General features: G+C 36.8%; 3 protein-coding genes and 1 long non-coding RNA gene across 5 annotated transcripts; 2 read left to right on the top strand and 2 right to left on the bottom strand.

Annotated features, from left to right (window-relative positions):
- Window positions 1–140: 140 nt before the first annotated feature.
- LOC111345555 (BTB/POZ domain-containing adapter for CUL3-mediated RhoA degradation protein 3) lies at window positions 141–5,901 on the bottom strand. The gene is made up of 4 exons (XM_022952847.2): window positions 5,611–5,901; window positions 4,029–4,285; window positions 1,875–1,927; window positions 141–1,406 (listed from the first exon to the last, which is right to left on the bottom strand). The coding sequence occupies exons 1-4, from the start codon at window positions 5,780–5,782 to the stop codon at window positions 1,028–1,030; spliced, it is 861 nt and encodes a 286-aa protein (XP_022808582.2). The 5' UTR covers window positions 5,783–5,901; the 3' UTR covers window positions 141–1,027.
- A 1,044-nt stretch (window positions 5,902–6,945) lies between these two features.
- On the top strand, window positions 6,946–15,626 carry LOC111345051 (branched-chain alpha-ketoacid dehydrogenase kinase). Of its 2 annotated transcripts, XM_022952306.2 has the most exons (10): window positions 6,948–7,473; window positions 7,703–7,771; window positions 9,549–9,659; window positions 10,024–10,071; window positions 10,676–10,795; window positions 10,900–10,995; window positions 11,677–11,750; window positions 12,514–12,642; window positions 13,674–13,763; window positions 14,110–15,626. In XM_022952306.2, the coding sequence occupies exons 1-10, from the start codon at window positions 7,303–7,305 to the stop codon at window positions 14,426–14,428; spliced, it is 1,227 nt and encodes a 408-aa protein (XP_022808041.1). In that variant the 5' UTR covers window positions 6,948–7,302; the 3' UTR covers window positions 14,429–15,626. The 2 variants fall into 2 exon arrangements, with proteins under 2 accessions (XP_022808047.1, XP_022808041.1); XM_022952312.2 differs by lacking the exon at window positions 10,024–10,071 and having other exon boundaries at window positions 6,946–7,473.
- On the bottom strand, window positions 15,228–19,638 carry LOC148717237 (uncharacterized). The gene is made up of 2 exons (XR_015994986.1): window positions 19,561–19,638; window positions 15,228–16,187 (listed from the first exon to the last, which is right to left on the bottom strand). It is a non-coding gene; the product is annotated as an uncharacterized LOC148717237 (long non-coding RNA).
- On the top strand, window positions 17,791–23,019 carry LOC111344430 (uncharacterized). The gene is made up of 3 exons (XM_022951665.2): window positions 17,791–18,322; window positions 21,169–21,468; window positions 22,159–23,019. The coding sequence occupies exons 1-3, from the start codon at window positions 18,194–18,196 to the stop codon at window positions 22,564–22,566; spliced, it is 837 nt and encodes a 278-aa protein (XP_022807400.1). The 5' UTR covers window positions 17,791–18,193; the 3' UTR covers window positions 22,567–23,019.
- The last annotated feature ends 324 nt before the right edge of the window (window positions 23,020–23,343 follow it).

The following is a 23,343-nucleotide window of genomic DNA, read 5'->3' as shown; positions in this document are numbered from 1 at the left end:
ATATATTTTCTAGAGAGTTTTTCACCAACTCTTCTTGCAAGGCTGTAATGATACTAACCCAACCAATCAGGTGTCCTACCCAAACCATACAATCCGCACAGGAAAAACACGAAAGCTGGGAAATACCAAAGCTGTGACGATTGACTTTGATTCTTCCTTTAATTTCAATTCAAACATAACTTGCCTCTGCTTGTTTATGCAAAACTGCAGGGGTTTCAACTACTAGTTCCCATACCACACTCATTTTGTTAATACCAACACTAGCCGATACAAGTCCTGGGTCCAATTCATGTTTCATTTCATCTCGCTAATAGATTATATGTAACCCTGTACTATTGCAATCGCTCTAATTTCAGAGGCCGTTTAAAAACCAGGCATTCCCCTATTACGATTATGTACTTCGGGGAGTGGGGCTGTTCTTGATCTTTTTCAAGTAACAGATCTCTCACAATTTGGATTAAAGCAAGGTACAAATATTTGGGCAACAGAGACGGGGGTCTAACGTGAACCCTGTCAATCAAAATGAAAACGAAAGGATAGTTGATTGGGAAACTGGGTTGGAGGGTAGGGTATTTCGTTGGGTATGGTTAATCCCAGGTTCCCTGATGATTAATATGGTGGTAGATAAAGCAGCAAATGCTATGTTTTATATTTCATTTTTTCTCCCTTTTGAGCTCCTGCTTGGTTTCCTTAACGACTCCACAGTATGACGAACAAACACGCAAAAAACCTCTGCACAAAATTAAAGAATTGATTATAAGCTTTCCTCAAAATGAACACGCCATTCATCCATCTGATGTAACCACAACCGAACGTGTGTGTACACGTACGAGACAAGTATTCCAAAAAGTTTCTTCACAAACGGAGAAAATCCAACATGAACTAGCTGAATTAGTTGAGATAGCTGGATTTCATGTTGAAAGTTACGAATTCTGGTGTAAATGCCGGACAGTGCAGTAAAAAAATCAAGTTACTGCAGCAAGTTACTGCAGTTGAAGACTTCATAAAAGGTGTTTGGCTTCTTAACTCATCGGTTTTTGTCTTGTTTTCTTGACGAATCGTCGTCATTTTCCGGAATAACTCGTGGCCCGACGGCTCTACGAGTTGCGCTGAGTAGTTCGGCATCGGGAAAGTTTCCATTTCCTCTGTGCTCGTACAGAAGAACGTTCAGAGACTCCTCGTAAATTCTTGAGTCCGGAAATTCGACTTTTGTCTGCGGTTTCTCTGTGGCATAGACAATTGATGTGCAGCACACCTCAGCAAGCTTTTTTCCGTTTCCATAGAATGTCCAACAGCAGATTTCGTTGTTGCCGATCAAGTCCTTGATAAACAGAATTCTTCCATTGAATCGAAGCGACAGCTTGTCGAAGAGTTCAATATTTTTCAGCAAGTTATCATCTGACTGACTGTTGATGACCAAAAAAACAAAAATAAAAACAAGAGATGCCATTATTTCCGTTTCGCTCGAGATACGTTAAGTCATTAATAAACAGGGATTTGCGAGACAAACAAAGCGGGGGAACGTTTAGCCTCTCGCATTCTCTAATCAAGGTAAAAACTATGGGACAAACCAAGCTGCTGGAAAAGTATGTTTCCTATTAAAAAAGCAAGTATAAATTCATACAAGTAATATGGTGGGCTGTCTGCAAGATAAGACAAACAACAATTTACTTTGACCTTCGTCTAAGGCGGCATGGCACTTTGTTTTGTTTTTGTTTTGTTTTTCAAACATTCACCATTCCAAATAAAGAAAGATGGCAAATAAAGTTACCTAAAGGTACAACCCTCAGGTATGCAGTAGAGATTTTCTATGAAAAACTACCAGGTAAGAATCTTTTTATTGCTATTGGGAGTGACAAGTTTTAAAAACTTACCCAGTGTATGAATATTTGTTATTTGATCTGTTATACGACAGTTTCACCACAGGCTGTAGAGAAAGGGATAAAAATAAACATTTCTTTCAAATTTTTCAGTTCTTATTTTAACCTACAAACTGTGATGATCCTTGTTGAGAATGTCCTGTTTGGTCACATTTTCACTCCAACAAGACTCTTTGGTGTAATGAGATTTAAAAGCCTGTCAAATTTCACAATTTGATGAAATAAATAATATATTTTACCCAAGGATGATAACATGCAATGACATTATCCCACTGGTGAGCTGTTATGAATCCTTTACACCAGAACATCAGAATGCATATTTACTATACTGTTCTCTATACATTATCCCACTGGTGAGCTGTTATGAATCCTTTACACCAGAACATCAGAATGCATATTTACTATACTGCTCTCTATACATTATCCCACTGGTGAGCTGTTATGAATCCTTTACACCAGAACATCAGAATGCATATTTACTATACTGTTCTCGATACATTATCCCACTGGTGAGCTGTTATGAATCCTTTACACCAGAACATCAGAATGCATATTTACTATACTGTTCTCTATACATTTCCTTAGGTGCTGACAGGAAGAAATTATTTAACAAACAAAAGCAAACTTTAGTTAGTGATCATTTAATAATAATAATAATAATAATAATAATAATAATAGTAATAATAATAATGACCTTTATTAGCATACTTCCACATACTGGCTCTTCGCTACTAATATAAAAACTAACTATATACATAATACTTACAATAAATCAAAATTGATAAAATAGTGAACAATAATCATTTGCTCTATTCTCGTAGCCTTTATATGTGATTCAGGGGTATCATTGTGAGGATCATCATCATCATCATCATCATCATCATCATTTTATTTATTAATGTAGGTTAAATGAAGGCAGCCCATAGGGCTGATGTGGACCTACAATACAATACTATTCTTATTATAAAATAGTACAAAGATTGTTACAATATTACATTGATGAAAATATTTTAATGATACAATATAAATATGTGAAAGTAAAATATATAAAAGTAAATATATTAAATGATTCACTCATGAAGTTCTTTTATAATGACAGTCTAAAAGTGCACCTAAACCCAAAAAATTTTTTTTGCTTAACGAAATAAGTGTATTTTTTGGAGTATTTCTGTGCCAAAAGTTTTTTTATCTGCTCAAATCTTCAATTTTCTGTGCCCAGTCAAAATATGGAAAATCGGCCACCATCTTGCCCCACGACCAAGTTTAAAGAGGAATGGCTCTAACGGGTAATGTGATGTCAAATCAAGAACATGAAAGTCTTCATTTCACACATTTTTACCTGTTTGGGAAGGTTGTAGTCAATATTGTCCGAAAATATGCCAACTAAGTGTGTTGTAGAAGGATGTAGCAACATGCGAAATTTGCAAGAGGGTATCGCGCTTCATACATTCCTCATACAACACACCTAGTCAGCATATTTTGAATATCAACGACAACCTTCCCAAACAAGTGAAAATGTGTGAAAAGCAGACTTTCGTGTTCTCGATTTGACGTCACATTACCTGCTACAGCCATTCCTCTTTAAACTCGGTCATGGGGCAAGATGGCGGCCGATTTTCTGTATTTTGACTGGGCACAGAAAATTAAAGATTTGAGCAAATTCAAAACTTTTTGCACAGAAATACTCCAAAAAATAAGCTTATTTCGTTAAGCAAAAAAGTTTTGGGTTTTGGTGCACTTTAATAATAAATAAAGTCATTGTCTTTATTCTTATTTAAAATAGCTTCATTGTCAAAAGTAAAGTTATTAATATCCACAATGTTGGTCACTCTTAACCCTTTCACTCCCAAGGTCACCTTTCATTATTCTCCTCACTGTCGACCATTCAACTATTCTTATGAAGATAGTTTGAAGAATTTTGTATCGAGATCAACTAATAAATCCTGTGACTGATATACTTCTTTATTCTCATCCCTTGTCTGCTTGGTATTATATTATTATTGATATATTTCTTTATTATCATCCCTTGTCTGCTTGGTATTATATTATTATTGTAGGGAGATGTTTTTTCTTGGTCACGGATGGGAGTTAAAGGGATAAGGATCACTGGGTTGAATACCAACTGAAGACAATAAAACTTTAACAGACCTTTTTACCAGTGACAAGTTGCCTTTCCTCTTTGGATGAGGTTATGAGTGGAACACGGCAGATAGGGTCATGTTCTTCTTTTTTCTTTTCAAGTGCTTTTTCACACTGTTCAATGAGCTGCTCAATCAAGTAATACTTGGCTTCAATCAAGATTTCTTGCAACTCTACTTCATTTTGTGGTAATGGTACAGTTCCATCGCGCAAGAAGTTTAAAATGAGGGAAAAATGTTTTCCACAGCGATCGATAAGAATCCAACCTAAACAATAACATAACAATCATCTCAAACATGTCTTGCCAGTTATCAACAAGATTAGGAGACTTCCATCAAAAGCAGGTATTGCCTCATTTTTTTTACTCCAAGAATACAAGGGAACTTTGAGAACCTGTTGAGACTAATTTCCTTACAAAACATCATTGTTACACATATAAACATTTCGTCCAAAGCAACTTCCATCAAACGAATGAAAATGCTCAAGTCCAACCAAGTTTCAAATGAAAGAATCTTGGTTTGTCATTACCATTTACCAATTGCAAGGAGGGTCAATTTTTCACCTACTTACAAGATTTTTTTAAGGCAAAACTCTTCTATCTCAATCACCATATAGGTAACTAGATGTAGAAGGAGAGACTAAAAAGGGGTGAGAAGATTGCCTGAATCTGCATTACTTTTAAGCCCCATCTTTCCTTATTTAGTTTCTTAGTATATTTCCTTGAATATTTTCTAGAAAAGGTGCAATGCAAATAATAAATGTTACTGTTATTGTTAGACTTATTGTATATGAGTTTACATTGTATGTTTTCACTTTGAAATCCCCAATTCCTAAGCCAAATCCACTGCTTGAAAGTAGTGAATGAAGTTATGAGGGGTTTGAATACACCACTTGCTAAACAAAACCTCACTGTTAACTTTGTACCCTGGCATTTCTGTAATCATATTACCCATGGGCTTATTCAGAAATATAGGTATTTCCCACTATACTACCACCACCTTTTACTCATGCTAAGTGTGGAGTTTGATGCACTCTCCTCCAAATGCCCCTCCAAATTTCAGTTTTTCTTATTCCAATGTTTTGCTTCTACTCTCCTCATATTTTCAGCAATGTGAGCAAATGAGACACTACTATTTTTGAGCAAGAGATATTTCTAGATGTATTCATTTGTATAAATGGTGTCTCTTTTGTGACAAATAACACAAAACCGAATCAAACTCTTTGGAATAAATTCAGTCTCACCGAATGCATGCATTCTGCCTCGATAACCATGGACGCTATATTCATAACCTTTTCACTGGGAAATCCCATAGAAACTAAAGGAATAAAAGGGCAGAATGTGAGATTCTCTTTTAAAATACATTATTTAGAAATATATTCATAGGTATACAGTGAGAATGTACGAATGCTGACAGTATTATGTATCAATCATTAATATTTCTCCGACGCAGCCAAAATTATGTCAGTGTTATTGTGCTTCGCATGCAAATAATTGTTTAATATAGCTTGGTTTATCTTTGGCAGCGAGACTGAAAACTATGGCTGACAGCTATTTGTATCCTACATCCTAATATCTTAGAACACAGCATACCTTCAGTATCTGTCAAAACCTCCAGTCTACCACTAAACATGGCTCTCAACATGCTATCTTGCTTGGTGAGTGTTCCGATGGTGGTGTAATGGAGAGATCCTCCCACATTCAACTTAACGTATTTTGTCGGCGATCCATGTACGGTCATATGATGGGTTGCCTCTCCAGACATTCTCCTTCAACAAGTGAGCCTCTCAAAGGTTTCCCTATGAAGTGTGACGGACCTTCGCACAAAATATGCAGTTGTCCAGTTGTCTTGGTTAAATACCAGCTTCCCGAAATAAATGTTACTGGCTCATGTTCAGCGGGTGTTAAGGCAATCGTATATGCCCATGTGAAGTGCCACTCTTTTCGACGTTTCAAAAATAATATACAGTGGTAAAATAATAAAATGATGATGATAATAATAATAATAATAATAATAATAATAATGAAAACAGTCAAATTCTACCTATGATGCCCTGTCCATACACTTTTAAATTGAAATGATTGAGGTAGCTAGAGTGATTCAAATGGAAACCTCAAGGTTTTCCACAAACATGCTTAGATGGAACACTTTCCTAAGCAACTGTTTTAAGGCAGAAATAAAGAAAAAAAAGGCTCCCACGTCCTGTTCTAATAATTTTTCAAAAACAAAATAAATTAAAACATATAATTGAGTAAACGAAGGCTTGGGCCTCGTCAAACAAATTCCTCTTGATGTTGACAAGCTTGAACCTGTTTCCCCACTTCCTTTTTTTCCCTCAGCACTCACGATGTTTCTTACCAACTCTGCCAGCCAACATGTAAAAAGTGCCTTTATGAAGAAATGTTAGCCGATGTAGTTGACTCTCTCCATTTTATATGTGTTTCTCCTCCGTCTATTTTTGTTTGGGTTTCCCATTGTTGTTATTCATTTATTTATTTATTTTTTTTTTTTTCAGTCTTTTGAGCGGAGTTACGACCAGCTTTTTTCACCCTGTCCCCTAGGAAAAAAAACTGAGTCTATGCAAAAAGAAACTGCTTTCCTGCAAGTCTTTAATGGTTCGTCTGTATTGCATTAAGAAGGAAAGTCGGGCAAAGAAAATGCACTCAACTCCCCGCTCGTATACCATAGTGCAATGAATTAAACACCTCTTGATAGGAAAAACATTGAAATACAATTTTATTGTTCCAGGTTATTGATATTCAGTCACTCGCCAAATTTTTTTACGCATTATGATAACACTTCATAAGTCACGTATCTTATAACTTCCTGTCTTAAAGAAAGTCGGGTGACGCTCTCTACAGGTTGATGAAAATCTCTTCTTTCGTTGTTGGGCTGTCATGTAACACGTGTTCTTCGCGTGTTACGTCAATCTGATTGGCTAACGCAGTTGAGACCGTGCTCTCGCAGGGCTTGAAGATAGTAAATAGAGAATTCTCAAGAATACTGCAGCCGAGACAAGCGAAAATGGAGAAGCCGAAATAGGTCAAGGTCATTCTATACTGGCTTAATCGTGGTTTTCCACATCCTTCCAGGACTTTGCAGTACTTCAGCCATACGGATCAATTTCGGTGCGAGAGAAAAATGGATGGATGACGAATCTTTTTACCAACAAGCCATCCAAGGACTTTACTGTCTCGATTTGTCGGTGTTTACAACACGTCCATATTGCACCTCGTTATTAAGGTTGTTTTGAATTTCCTTGATAGCCAACTTTTCCCCTTATCATGAGTCGGCTATTCACGAATCTTTCCTTCGAATCATGGCTGAAGACGAACTGCCGGTGGATTTGCCGGAGTAGCGAAACGCAGATAAGATGCAATGCTTCGGTTTTTGGCTCCCAAACACAAGCTTGGTCTTACGTGAAACAACAGACTTTGGATGAAACGTCTGCGAAGGTTTGTTTGAATTATACACTAGTTGTGATGAAACTTTCATTGAAGCTGACCTGAACCGGCGTTTTTAATTGAATTTGACTTAAAGAGATGAATGATCATCCACCAATCTGCCGTCATCACGATAGACGATCTAAAGCTTTTAAAAAAATAATAATGAAAACTTTTTTTAAAATATCGTTTGGTTTCGTGGACGGAAGGTTAATTCGATTTCTAATTTTTTTTTTTTCAGCCATCGATTCGCCTGACCCCATTCCAAATGCTCTGGGCCGGAAGATTCAAAGATGGAACCCACTTACTGGTAAGATAATAGTTATTTCTCTCGATAAGAAATGTACATTGTACTTTTAACTGTGGCTTAAATTATTTGCTTCCTTGTGTGTTTGGCTTGTTTCAAATCTATGCCTTTTCTTGAATGGACTGTTAAAATTTTTGAAGGTATATACAGTTAAGTTAAATAAATTCTTTTAGTTATTCTCCATGAGGACATTTCCATTTTTGTCGCTTCTGTCTCATCCATTGTTATTTTATTGCCGCTCAGAAATAAATTGTGATGCACTATAAATAACACCACCCTTTTGTTTGATAGTTTGGCACTCAGTGGGCTACACTGCAACAAGAGCAACACAACAAGCATTTAAACTAGCATTACCCTAGACAGCAGGATCTTTAGTTTTAAGTACTTTCTTAAAAAAGATAAAACATCTTTCCTTCCGTTCGTGGGAAGTGGAGATTTAAAGATAGTTATGCTCCTAACTCTAGCGAATTCACCTAAGCATGAAAACATGTTGTAACAGGCAGTCAAACAAAGTGTGATTACCGTCAAACAGAAAAGTCTGGAATAAAAGCTGTGAACAGTTTTCCACAGAAGGAATGACAAGTGCAAACCTGTACAACCAAATCATCCTTTAAGTCAGATAAAGCAGTTTTAAAATTTTTGAAACTTTGGGTTATTTTTCTCAACAAGAAGAATACTGCCGTCATCTTTTTTACTTATCGTTCGTTACATTTCTGCATATTTGAGAAAAAGCATGCAAATTATTTTCAGGGCAAGTTTGTTCTGGTAATCTTGAATAATTGCAGACAGTGGTTTTTGCTGTTGTCACAATCTTTCTAATAATTATTTTGACCCTTCCTAATTCAATCATTTTGAATTGAGCAAAAGTCATTTTAAGTTTACTTAAGAGTGAACCTAAAGTTACAAAATATATTCTACTTTTGAAGATCAGGGGGTTCAGCAGACTTGTAAACATTCAAAGGGTGATTTTTATAGCATTAATATTGCATCACAGCCAATGAAGTAGTTGCTTATCATAAAACAATTCGTTGAGCATAAAGTTATTGCTGGTAGAGTAAAGCTATTTTTTTATAGTTGTACCCTTTTTGATATGGTGGCTTTAAATGTTAAGATTTTTTATATACAGATAAAACTTGTTTATCACTTTAATTTTTAACTTCAAAATAACTCATGCAGAACAATGTGAAGTTCCAAGCTACAGTAAGGCTGATGAATCCATAGAAATATGCATCTATCTGTAGTGGAACTTGTTCAAGAAGATTCTTTTTAGTGTAATGACTCATGTTATTAGAGCTTATTAAATTTCTGCACTTTCTAGACAGAATACTTAATTTGGTGTGCTAGCCAAAACTCTGCACATTTTTCAGTTTTATCCTGAAAATGTATTGGTTATTTTTTAAATTCAGTTTGCTGCTATGAAAGCTATTACTTTGTCCTTCTGTTTTGAAATATGTAGTGGAAAGCAATTTTGGAATAACCACATATTTTCTATGGAAAGTGGACAATGTTTAATGTTTGAATCCTTAATAGCATCAAGAGCTCCCTTGAAAGTAGAGATGGGGTTTGCTTATGTTAAAGGACAGTGAAAGTTAGTTGTTTTAATTTCGTTCATAGGACAGTAGAAGTTACTAGTTGTTTTAATTCTGTTCATGGTAACCTCTGTTGATGAGTTTGTTTTCATACTGAGCACCTGTATATTAAGGATTAACAGCGGTCATATAATTAAACCTATCTGATGCTTTTGAATCAGACTTTGTATTTCATATAATTTTTTTCTCAGAAAAGTGCCCAGTTTCTTCAAAAAGAATTACCTATTCGTGTTGCTCGTCGTGTTGTTGACTTTCAAAAACTGCCTCACATTGCTCTGTGCAATCCAGTCATTCATGATATGGTAGGTCAACTTTGTACTTTGCTCTCATCACTTATTTATCTTATATAAATTAGGAATAACAACAAAGTTAAAATCCAGTGGATTAGGAGAGAACTAGGTTTTCAGCTGTGATGGGAATTCAACTTGAGTTTGAAGAGTTTTACACAGCTTTGCAAGGAGGATGACTGTATACTGGGTACATGCACCAAGATCAGACTAAAGAAAAGCAATGTGTGCTTGTTTTGCATTATGTTATAAATTATGTAGTCCAGTTTTAGGGTTTTATAGTTTCTTTTTTTTTTTCCAGTTCATTCCTTGAGATGAGTTCTGCTTATAATACACCCATTAGTTTTCTTTGTAACCTGAGAAATATTTCATGTTGCAGTATGAGCTATATCTTAGAGCTTTTAGTATGCTGTGCAAATTTCCAAAGGTATGTAATGTATGATTCTTACAAAGGACTAGTCCATGAAACATGTCAGTAAAGCTGCAAGGCATCAGTAGAGAAAGTACACTTTTCCTGAGGCACTCCTAGTTAGCTTATGGAGACTTTGGTTATCAGACTAACCTTTTGTTCCTGAACATCATTATGTGTATTCTCTACTCTTAATGACTGGGAGAACTTGTGAAACAATCAAGAATGTCTGTTCTTAATATTTTCTTTAATCCTCATGACCTTAAGGTATAATTCAGAAACAAAGCTGTAAGCAGGGCTCGACACTAACTTTTCAACTTACTAGCCAAGTGGCTAGTGACATCTGAGATGTTTTTAGATTTTATGACAATTTCAGTCTGTTAACTAGCCAAACTGGCAAGTGGAAATTGAAAACCACTAGCCAAAACTGAATTTCTACTAGTCCGTGGCTTAAGTGGGCTACCGTTATTGTCAAGCCCTGGTAAGGTAGAAATTAACTTCTAGTCACTCATAGAGGTTAAAGGATAAGGGGTTCGTGCCCTGAAATACTTGTTGCCTCGTATAGATGTATCACTTGCTTCAACTTTGGTACAGAGAGTGTGGCTATTACTTAATTTCATAGGTGGAAAATCTTGAAGCAGAGGAAAGATATTGTCGCACTATCAGACAACTCTTGGATGATCATCAAAGTGTTGTCACCCACCTAGCAGAGGGATTCCATGAATGCCAGAAAAATGTCCCAGTAAGTCAGAATTTTTTCAAACAATTGATTTAACTTTCATCATTGTCCTTTTAGGGACATGATCTAGATAGAAACTCATCATCAAACATTTTTCATGTTTGCAGTATGAAATAATAGATGCCTTTCTGAATCGTACCCTGACATCAAGGCTTGGAATCCGCATGCTAGCAGAACACCATCTTGCTCTTAGCGTGGACAAGGTGAGGCATTTTAGTTTTCGCTGTAAGGATAAGAAGCATGTGATAATACAAAATCATGTGGTGGTGCACTGTCCATCATGTTGCAAGTGTCACAATGTTTTTTGGGCTTCTTTTGTTTTTTTGTCTTTGTTTTGTTGTGTTCCTTGAAGACCGTATCGTGCCACGATGACAATTTTTATTCATTTAGTGAACGGTAAAAAGGTGGAAAATTTGATTTCTCATAAATGAAAGCTCAAATCTTTTTTATTTAATCAATTACAATTTATTTTAAGTCATGCTATTTTTCTTTCACTGAGATTAAGTAGCTCCTCTCTAATGGAATATTACTATTTTTTATATTAAATTTACTTGTATTTATATTTTGATATCTACTGGAATTATTTTCATTCTAAATTGTTGAAATTGCTGAAAATGAGAGAAACCTACTTCCATTCAGCAGTAAAACTACATAATTAAGTGATACAGTAGTCTGGGTTTGGATTGTGGTGATAAAATGAGAATGGTAGCTTCAAGTGTTCTCTCTACTTGCTTCACCATGATATTTGAAATTTTTATGTGTTTCTCTTATTTTCCTTGTGCTGTCTAGTGACTAGGGGTAAAATTTCTCTCTTTCTGGAAGTGGAATAAAAATTAATGTCATTTTGATATAATATGTGGAATGTTTGATTTGAACTGCCACAGCCAAACTACATTGGAATTATTTGTACTCACCTAAACCTCAAACAGATTGTTGAGAGAAGTGGTGACTTTGCCAGGTAAAATTTATTTTGTGCAGTCAGGTGTGATTATGTCAGTGGTAATATTCACGGCCTTAGCATTTTACTTGGGAAACAAGATGTTGACACAATTAGAGATTTTTTTTTTTCTGCTGTCTTGGGGCTGGGACAAAGAAAACATCAGAGCTACGACCCTGTACTTTCTTGTCAGTAGTCACTTGGGACAGGGTTGCACATACTTAATGTGTTACTTTGCAGAGTTTTCAACTTAAGATATAGATATGTATATGTATCCAGTTACTTTAAACCTTATTATAACACAACCAAAGTAAAGTGTACACTCTGATTGGTCAATTCAGCTTCCACCATTTGCCCATGGGTATACGCTGCTGACGTGAACAAATGCAAAGAGTAGTTTTGCACGTGCACTTGTTTTTTCTGGCCACATAAGATTTGTTAAATAAAAGAAAACTCTTTTCCTACAATGTAGCAATGTTATGTTATAAAACAAATGGTAAAATTGCCACAGTGTACATCATTGAGTTATGGATGCACTGGGGAGGTTTGCTAAGCACTCAAGAAGCTATAGTCGCTCTTGGCTATCTCCTTGTGCAACTCTTACACTTCTTTCATGCTTAGCAACCTCCTGCATGCATCCACAACTCAATAGTGTGGGCTGTGGTGTTTATCATTTGTTAACAAGAACTCCTGTGGGTATTCATCTGCAAATATGAGCAATGTCAAAGGCACCAAATCAAGCTAAAGAAGAAAGTGAGATGGATGATTTTTCTCCACTTTATAGGCAAGTGTGTGAACATACTTATGGTGTGGCTCCAGGACTTATTGTCAATGGCCACACACAAGCTGTCTTTCCTTATGTTCCTGCACCTCTTGAGTACATTCTTCAGGAACTCTTGAAAAATGCCATGAGGTAAGTAAGTTTCCATTGACCAAGGTATCATTTCCAACATTAAATTTTATAATCTACATCCATTGTATATTTGTTTGCCCCAAATCTCTAAGAAAAAGGTACCTATTTAGAATCTGAAAGTTAATTCTATGTTTTTATCTGGGTTTTTTTGCTATGTACTACTTTGATAAGCACTTTTAAGTATTCTTGTAATAGTAATAGTAACAGCATGGTTGCTTTACATGTAGTTGTAACTCTTAAGATTAAACTAGAGATTAACCAGTGTACTGTTGATCTAATATCCATCCAACTTGAAACATATTGTCCTACTTCAGAAAAAGGTGGTACGAATTATATCAAGAAGTACTTTTAATGCTCATACTGAACTTATATTCAAGCAGTTGAAAATTCTTAATCTACACTGACAATACATATTGATTTCAAATAGGAATGATTATGTTTTTGTTCAAGATAGGCCGTCTTACTGATTTTCTTAAAAGATTATTTTCGTTGTTGAGTGGCAATCATTGCTATTATACCAAACAATACAATTCTTTATACATACCCCCTTGCAGAACAAATATCAAACAGTTTTTGTTATGTTTTCAAGGACCTAAATTTTTCAATCCTCTGAATATAGAAATCCGAAATGTTGACACACTTTCCCTGTGTAAGTCTAAATTGCGAACATCACTCCCACGTTAAATCCCTCTTATTTATTTTTATTTTTCTCAAGCTGCTTAAGTATATGTTTGTTTGAGTCCTGCTATTGTTATCATTGTTTTATATGTGTGTGTTCTTTCCTTTTTAACTTAAATATTTTGTACCTAAATCACCAAAAAAGTGACTGCTCACTTTTGTAAAATATGAGGAGTCTTTAGCTCACTAAGCATGCTAAATCTTCAGTTATATAATATTAATGTATATGTAATTCCTTTTACTTCTACCAATGTACCATGAGTTACAAAATGGCAAATAAACAAACAAATAAACAACTGCTACACAAAAGCTAACTAAATGGGAGAATTTCAAAGTCTGCTAACTTATTCCAGGGCCAGTGTGGAATTTCACCTCGACAGACCCAATGAAGTGCCCAACGTTGTAGTCACACTGTGCAGCAATGATACTGAATTCTTTGTCAGGTAACAACAGCTTGTTCAACATCTACCTTCATAGCTGATCAGATTGTACCTTGCTTTAAAGTTTTCAACCCACTTTGAATTTAATTTTTCTTGGTTGAGCATTCATTATTTGAGACAAAGGAAAAAATGTGCATACCGGGCTAATACTTTTGAACCTGGGAAAAATATAGAAAAGAACAGTTGACTAGAATAGCAATCATATCAAACGTCAATCAAGTTCTTAGTTTTTGTGAATCATTAATCATTGTGTAGTGTTGAATACCTTGGAGCCATGGTGAAATTAGACAACTATGTCCTGAAGCTAAAAGATCCTTCAGGACAAAAATAAAATTGTCTTTCTTTGCAGGATTTCTGATCGCGGAGGTGGCATCTCTGAGTCCCAGCTCCAGGATATCTTCAAGTATTCATTTACCACCATGGGTGACCGTAGCACCATAAGGCCCACAGACAACGACAATATCTTCTCAGAAATGTGTGCAGGACACCCCAGCAGTTCACCAAGTGGGGGTCCCATGGCAGGATGGGGCTTTGGTCTTCCTACATCTCGTGCTTATGCTACATATCTTGGAGGATCACTTCACCTGCTGTCCATGGAGGGCCTTGGTACAGATGTGTATTTGCGGCTAAGGCACATTGATGGAAAGAAGGAGAGCTTTCGCATTTAATCTGGGAGCACTTCAGCTCCCAGTGAGCATGTTTTGGCCCTAAGGAGTCTGCTCTGCTTGTCACCAAGAGAACTGATTCTCTAAGACAATAGTCGTTTTTAAAATATTGCACGTTAGGGAAATATCTATTTGTCAAAAGGAATTAATGAAAAGAGTTGATCAAAACTGAAAAATCATTGACCAACAAAATACCCTATGTAGTCAGCCAATTAATCTAAATAAATCCCAGTTAGTTACAAATGAAGTCGAACTTTCTGGGCTCTACCAACAGATTGCAGATGTTTTACTTCATTTCTATTATTCACACGGAGTTGTCCCGTAAGCATTGAAGGTCCCAACAATATCCACTGGTTTATCACTGCATGGTCTTAACTCACACTTGATATATAGGATGAACGTGGAGGCTTTTCAGTTAACCATGCACCTCATTTGGCCATTGTTATAAGTAACTATCTTTCACTGATTGCTCCGATCTGGTAGTCAATAAGTACCTAGAGGATCCTATTGAGACCGCGTATCATGTCCCACAATGAACAGTTTTATTAGATCTAAATTACACTTTACAAATATATCGCAATGATTATTTAGGTATTATTATCATTAACATTATTAAAAAGAATATCAGATTTGTAATGTTCGTCTCATATTGAAATAGCTATTTTAAACGCCATGAGTTTGAAATTGAGTCATATTTTATGTTTTGTGACTTTTTAATCAGATTAAATTATAATTATTATTTAATTCTAAGAGTCCGTGGAATTTGAAGCAAAGCCATGGTGAGACATAAGTCGCTGATTACTTTTAAGGCAAAGGGCATTTATTATCTTTTATTACACGACTCGGGCAGTCAGAGGGCCAATAACTAAAATCAACCAATCAAAATGCTCTATTGCCGGTCCAATATTCTCTAAGTATTGGACCGGGCACTGTCCCGAATGGTCCCGAATGATACCACACTTGTGTCTCCTTGAACTTCGGTCGTATAATAAATCTCTTATTAACCAAGCTTGCTCGGGACCGTACTGGAAGAATATCGGCCCTCGGTCTTTTTCGTACGGACCTTGCTGCGCTCGGTCCGTACTGTCAAGACCTCGGGCAGATATTCTCCCAGTACGGCCCTCGGGCTTGGTTAATAAGATATATTTATTGTAATAATGAAATAAATAAGCGCAAAATTTATTAAAATATTATTGTGGAACCGACGTTTTCTTTAACTTTTTAGGTATTATATGTCAAAAGAGGGATCATTTTGTTTTATGCTACTAGCGCTGTTTCCTTTCGTTTCCCAAACCTTAAATGTTCAGTGGGCGATCTCACAAACAAATTCATGATATTTTTCTATAATTCACACTTTTCTTCATTCCATATCTCGAGTTCGTTTCGTTGGTTCATTTTAGAACCCTCCATTGTTCCTTTTGAGTAACCACAGTGTCTTCTTCAATTTCAAAGACCCATGACACCTATTTCCTTACATAAAGCAACAATTTTAGTTCAACCCATTAGTATCTCAGGTGAAACATCCATTATGGGGCTTGCAAGACCACGGCCGAGAGGATGCTGTAAAGAGGGCAATTGAAAAGAGTGAGGTACCGTAGAAAAGAAAAGGAATATTATAAAGGGCCAACACATGCGACAGCTTTAGAATTCACCGTTGTATATTTGCTGACCATCTTCTCACGTTTCTGAGACCAAATTTACCCGCGACGTCAGGACGTAACGCTTTTCCACTGTATACTCGCACGTTCCCGTGTCTAAGTGCCTGTTAGGAAGGTTAAGAAAAAGTCAAGGAGATGAGTGATTTCCTTAAGACCCGTCTAAACAAAACAAGGCGAGTCGATTGTAATGAAGAACATGAGGTGACAGGGAATCACGTCATCAAATGCATGGGTGTGTCTGTTTGAGAGCTTCTTCACGAGGTGTTGATCTCAAACTAAACGGACCCCTTATTTCATGCCATACTTGTGTTGCAAGACTGCTACTGTTCACAAATGCATGGCTTCATATCACGCAAGTGTATGCTGCAAAACCACTACTGTCTATATAAAATTGTCCCAGCGTAAGTTTTTAAAACATTAGGCGCACAAATTTTGCTTTGTGAACGCCAAACATTTACAGAGCCTTTCTCAAGGTCAACTAAGATTGAATCCGGCAGAGCCATTTGGGTAAGATTTTGACAGCTATGCCACGGTCAGAGAATCGAAAAAAAATTGAATAGCAAACAACGGATGTGGCTTCTTCCGATCTTCGGATTTCTTCTATTTTGACACCGGCATAAAATTGAGTTTCCGTCATCTTGTAGCAAAGAGCTATTTTCATAGTTGTTGAAAGAACTAACTTTAAACTTCGGGAGACTCCCACAGAGCAAGATCAGTGTATATGTACTAGTGTTGAAAGTCCAAGCACTTTGTAATTACTTTCCGCGTCCCGTGATCAGCATTGTGATCCCATACAACTCATCAGTAAGGTCCGACAGGTGATGAAGAGTTTCAAGTTTCAAGTTTATTTTACACTGTTTTAAAACGATGATAATAATAGCAACAATAATGTTAAACATAATATAAAAAATAAGCGCAAGAGTATCGAGATAAAAGGCAAGGTTTTGTTCAAACATAAGTAACACTCGTGGAAGTAATACTCGTGGAATAAATAAAATACCAAACATCATGAGGGGAAAAAAGAGGAAAAGATAGAAGAAAGAGACAACCGAAATCAATTCGAGAAGAGTGGCGGTCATATCACAAGATCTACCAAAGTCTCACGGAAACGGAAAACTGGCGATAAAAATTCTTTAAGTTCTCTGAATAGAGAAACTTAGGGAAAACTACCTTCCAAACTATACCAACAAAAATGATAGTTAAAAAAAACTTTCGAATACTTTGCAAAACTGCTGAAACCCTAAACACGATTGTTCACCCAGTAGTTTTCCTTCTCTCTTGCGCGCTGGTGCATTTTCTGTACCAATCAAAATATAAGGTTCCCACACGTGTTATATTATTTTTTTCCTTCCTTGATTCTACTATTTTCCAAGAAACCTTAGAAATTTGTCGGGGACTAAGAACAGTCTTATCTATAGCATTTTGGTCTTATCAATGCCTGTTTCCTTATCGCTTTTCAATTACTAATTTTCGGCCCACATATGGATTATGATATGACGTATTTATCATCAGGATATATCTCAAAACGTATCTTGGCGATTCGCGCCAAAACTTGCCGATAGGATATTAAATATTGTCCTCCATGCTCTTGAGATGTCTTTCAAAAATTTGACATGCACAAATCGATTCTCGATATGTGCTCGATTTAGCTATGAAAGGCTTAATCTTGTGATTCCATTGTCCGCTCGTAATTGAAGAAAAAAATTCTTTTGTTACGCAAAGGCATAAGTTTCTTGGAGGCGAGAGCGTAAATTGCAATTTGGAAAGTAAAAAGAGTCTAAGGGTATTATGTGGCCAGGAGAATTGTATTGCCTTAAAGTTCCGGAATAGTCAGACGAAAGAGGAGCGACCTCCCTCGGCCCTAATATCAGTTTGCCTCGGCCGACTGACGTAACAGCAAATGTTTGTATTCAATTGAATGACAATTAAGTTTGGGTTCCGCTAAACAAAAGGAAATTTTGCACGTCATTAGAGTGCGAAAAGTTGACCGTCAACAGATGTGACGGAGGCTAGAAAGCTTTCGCTTTTATTTTGGTTTGCTACGGTCTGTCACAATACTACGCTTCATATACACAGTCAACGGCGCACGAACTACCGGCCGCTTATCACTATGGCTTTCTCTCCTTGTGAAGGCTACTACAATACCGGAGATCAGAGCAGGTTCGAGAATATGATGAAATTGTTGCTGTTCTTAGAAGCAGAACTTCAACTGAAAGAGGAGATTATAGAATTGTTGCTGGTTTGTATTGTACACTTTTGATGTCATTTTTATCGTGTTAATCGTCGAGTAGCTAAAATACACACGAAAATACGCACCACGATTGCGTTCTTTACAAATAGTTTTCTTTTCGCTCCGGCATCTTCAAGTGTTTTATTCTACAAATGTTTTTTAGATAGATATTAGAATATTTACTATTGTAGACTATTTTCCTGACCGAAATGAGTCTGGGCGCCGTTTCATAGTCTCTCCGCCATTCTTTCATAACCTGCTTTGTCACGTAAGTGAGCTGAGCGCAAAATACGTTGCACGTTGCTTTACATAGAGTGACGAATTTGCGTAAAATTTGCGACATCTCACAAGCTTATTGTTTTCATCACTAATTTATAACCTCTGTCGTGAATTTACCATTCGACGAAACGATCAATTCGCGATTGAATATCTCTTTTTAAATCTTGTTTGATAATGAGCTAGTGATTCTAGATAGTAATGCCCGTCGTTCTCTACATTTATTTTCGAGTATGGCCCTACTCGACTGAGTATTTTTGTAACCAAAACTTGCGCGGGAAGCCATGTGCAAGCTGGGAAAAACTACGTTTCCATCATTTGACAAATGAGTTTACATTTGTATACTTTCTGTTATGGATTCAATCAATTTTTTCTTTTCTTTGGTGATCAATAGTTTCGGAGATTCTTTGTTAGGGATTTGGTAAAATTAGTCTTCCTTACTCAAGAAAAAAACGTCGCGTTACACATCGATCGCTGTAGCACAATTATGATTCAATCGATGTTCCGAATGGGAAGCGTGGAAAGTTTCGCCCATAGTTTTTGTTCCTTCTTTCCTAGCGCGTGAGTGAATGAAATGACTTCTTAGCGAAAGGTCGGGGAACTATCGTCTATCGCCAGCTTATTGCGATCAGAATTCCGTAGATCTTCAAGTTTCCATTCAGGAATTTGCCTTGATCTCTGGATTTTACATACAGATATCGCTCTAATTTTCAATTAACATTCGCTGCGGCTAAAAAGTATTCAGTCAATACTGAGTGACCTGATTTGTCAACGGAGTGATCTCAAGAAAACCACGAATTTTCGCTCTTACCCTGAGGGTCTGGTGAAATAGTGTCACAAAATTTGTTCCACTGAGGCTACGTGAGCTTAATTTCCCGGTCTCAATTTTTTTTTGACAGACAACAAATGTGTTTGAAAAGACATTGCTGGAGCCCCGCTGTTCCGTTCAAATTTATCACATATTTTCTTACCCCAAGGACTTTTGAGACGGCACGATCCTGTTATTTCCTTTTTGTTCGTGACAAGTGAACTTTCCATCTTCATCAAATCAAAAGATCAGATTCTGATCGTTTGAGTTATTTTAACAGTGGGAGCTTTAGGAAGAAAATAGAATCTTTATCACGTGCTGGAACTCTGTGTTTTTAAACATAAATAGCGTGTGATTGAATCGATTTCTTGTTCGTTTCACAAAGCAAAGGAAACCATTTGTTTGCTTATGAAAAAGATGCGTTCTGCACAGCAATGATAGTAATTACAATAACATCTGCTTCAATAATTCTTCGTCATAATTAGAATGTCCGATTGTTGTCAGAACGGGTTCTTAATGTGATGGATCTTTGAAGCATGAATCATTTATGAGGTACTCTGTGCGATTCAGTCCATATTTTCTTTTCAGCGCAATCGTTCATTTAATGAAGCGGTTTAAGTTAATCCGATTTTGTCCACAAACAAGGGCATTCTTTTTCCTTTCACCATGACTCCCGCCGCTTCCAGACTTTTCTTCGTCTGTCTTATAGTAAAGGTTATGTGGTTTAAGATCTTTTTATCATTATTTATCCAATTTTAATTGGGCCCTCACAATATTTTTGAGTCACGATAATTGAGATATCTACCAGTATTATTTCTCACAATACTTAATAATCTCGAAGAAAAGTCAATAAGTATCTGACAGTACATTGACCGATTCAGAACAGTATCAAACAGTAATACAGTAAAAACCCTCATACAAGAACATGTGGATTAAGAACACCCAGGCTGAAATTTGGTAAAAAAAGGAGCATATTTATAAGAACACATTCAGCCTGAAAATTGTTCTTATATATAAAAACTCTTCCCTTTTCAGTTTAATAGAACAAACAGTGCCTGTAGCTTTACTGTGGTATTGCACTAAGATCTCTGTATAAATGCTAGTAATTTCACTTGCTGTATATAGCAAATGTACAGCAACTGTATTTGGAATTAATTTTCTCCCAAAGTTATCTATTTCATCATAGTTAGTAAATCCCTTGCATATTTTTAGAAGTAAAAAATGAAGAACACTTGAGAACACTTTCAGGCCGATTTCACCAAAAATACCCGATATATAAGAACCCAATCAGCCTGAACCCCGAAAACGGGTGTTCTTGTATGCAGGTTTTTTACTGTATATCATATAGTACCGTAACAACGCTATGTTAGACTTAATACTGTCCATTTGCAAAACAAAAACCTTTTGCTAAACTCGTGGGAATCAACAAGTTTTGAGCTGCAAATCAACTCAATGAACACTGAGTATCAAACCGTACTTATATGTATAATACTTCCTCATCCCCTTAGTTGTCGTTTTCTTTTCCCCTCTTTTTTGTGTTGCGTCAGAATAGTTGAATCGCCAAAATATCGTTGAGTGAGGGAACCCTTAAAATTCTTCCCTGGTTTTTCCGATCAGCGGGCTGTTCTACTTGAAGAAGAAAAACCTTTCTTCACAGAACCTTTTTTTTAGAATCTGATCAGGTTAATGATAAAGATGTTGGCTGTGAATAGTAGTTTCTTGTTCACGGTTTTTGTTGATTTCTCTGGACTGTTTTCAATCCATTTACCAGGAGGACGAACGAATTCAGGATATTCTCAATGAAAAATTAACTCTGTTAAACCGGAAAGAGCAACACAACCCCGTCCTAGCCTTGGGGCGAGACAACGTCTATGAGGAAGAACTATGGGAAGAACATTTTGATGAGTGGGAGTCTGGTAAGGACTCCTCGTTTGATCACTTGGTCAAGAGTAATGCCAGTCAGTTGTGTGCAGTTGCTGCCATGAGAACGGTAGAAATGGCGCAGATGCAGCATGAAAAGTACATCAAGACTTACAAGTCTCTTCAGAAAACTGGCAGGAGTTACAAGAAGGTAGGTTTATATCCAGACCTGGGATGCGGTTACTCTCTGCATTAACGTCCATGAAAAGGACTTACTTCGCTTCGTATATGTAGAATATGACTTTTAAACAGAGTGAACTATGAACATAATGGTTTGCTCGGGCAGATAAGTGCTAGAGAGTTAATAGCGGAGCTCGCAGAGCGTAGCCCCATGATTATACAAAAAGTAGTAACCCCATCAAGCCGAAAAAATTTGGGCGTCCGTGCAAGGTGCTACTTTTAGCATGCGCGTTCAACTGTACCGCGGGCACGCCAACGCTACGGCTTTGTGCGGTAGTCCAGTGGCCAGTGCGCTGGGTTCCGAGTCGGACGACCCGGGTTCTAGTCCTGGCCGTGGCAAGGAGTTGTACCCTTGATGAGACGTGCGGGAAAAAAAAGATGCGAGCCCCGCTTTCAGGTTTGGCTAAATCTATATATTAGGATACCACAGAGGGACGAGATGGTTAGGGATGGTGAAGCTAAAAAAACGGGTTTAAATGATAATCTTGACAAACTTGTACAATTTTTTTTTTTTCAGATTCTTAAACTGCAAGGTTGCTCGTAAGGGTCTACGATTTTTCCATGTCCGCTCTAATTACTTGAGCAGGACCTAGTTGTCTCTCAGTTGTTACTAATGAGAACTAACAGAATTAATATATTATTTATACTTCCTTTATTGCAGTTGAAGCAGCAGTTAACTGCAAAGGAAACCAAAGTTGAAGTTAAGGAGACGATTCGGGAACCTGAATCAGACTGGCAAATCCGTGAGCTCGAAATGAAAATCGGAGAACTGTATCTTCAAATCGACAGTGAACGAGAGAGGAACAAAGAACTAGAGAGGAAAATCGAAGAACTTAACTCATCGATCAACAAGGAACGAAGGAGGTGCAAAAAAGTTATCGAAACGTTGGCCAACGAGGTTGAAAGGCTCACAAATCTAGTGAAAGCACAGGGACGAAATGGACACCATTCAAATGGATTTAAAATGAACCACGACAGACAGGAATCTACTAAAGTGGGTTCTAATAATCATATGAAGACTTTTTCCATATCAAACAACAATGAACTTAAACAGTTTTGCGTGCTATAGGAAGAAACCTTCCTGTCCTCGGCTCTGACACCTTTTACAAATGAGAGTACCATTTTCAGCAATCACGTTGGCACAGAGATCGTAACTTAGCCTCGGGAAGATCCAAGAACATAGGAGGGAAATTCGTGACGAACCCTAAGAGCGTTTGCGTAAGATAATAAAGACCCAAAAGCTCCCAAAACTAAGGTTTAAAAATCCTACTAAAATCCCCCAACTAGGCTAATCGGATTAGTTGTTGCCGTGGCAATCAAGGGTTTGCTTTTGTTTCTGCTACTTATCACTGAATAGGGCAAGCTGCTCAAGTGGAAAGGTTTTTTCACCTTCAATCGACAACTCTACACGTCGGGCCCTGTGTTACTCACGTTTCGCGTAAAAGTTTGAAACCATACGTTAACTAAACATCGCTTGCGTGCAAACTTTAACCTGGTGAATAAATTCATTTTGTTAAAAGTGTTTTTTGGGGTCTATCACCAACTTTGGTCATTTCGCTTCGATCAGATCTTACAACACTGTGTCGGTCTGTATACGTCAAGCATGAATCAAATCGTTGTGGGATTTCTTGCATTTAATCGACGCCATTAATTTTCTTCTCTTTGTTGAGTAAAATATCCTCTTAAATCTCCCCAGTTCTGTATAGTTTATAATGATTCTAATTTTCATGGGCTCTTTAAAAATATACATTTGTATTTTCTGTTGTGGCATTAATTTTTCCCTATTTTCTTCCAACAAGTTTCGATTCGCATTGGGAAGTTACTAAATAACAAAAGAATGACGAAT

This window comes from Stylophora pistillata, chromosome 13 (assembly GCF_964205215.1).
Source record: "Stylophora pistillata chromosome 13, jaStyPist1.2, whole genome shotgun sequence".
NCBI lineage: Eukaryota > Metazoa > Cnidaria > Anthozoa > Scleractinia > Pocilloporidae > Stylophora > Stylophora pistillata.
Note: the sequence above shows the minus strand (reverse complement) of the source record. Positions and strands in the feature narration are given on the sequence as shown.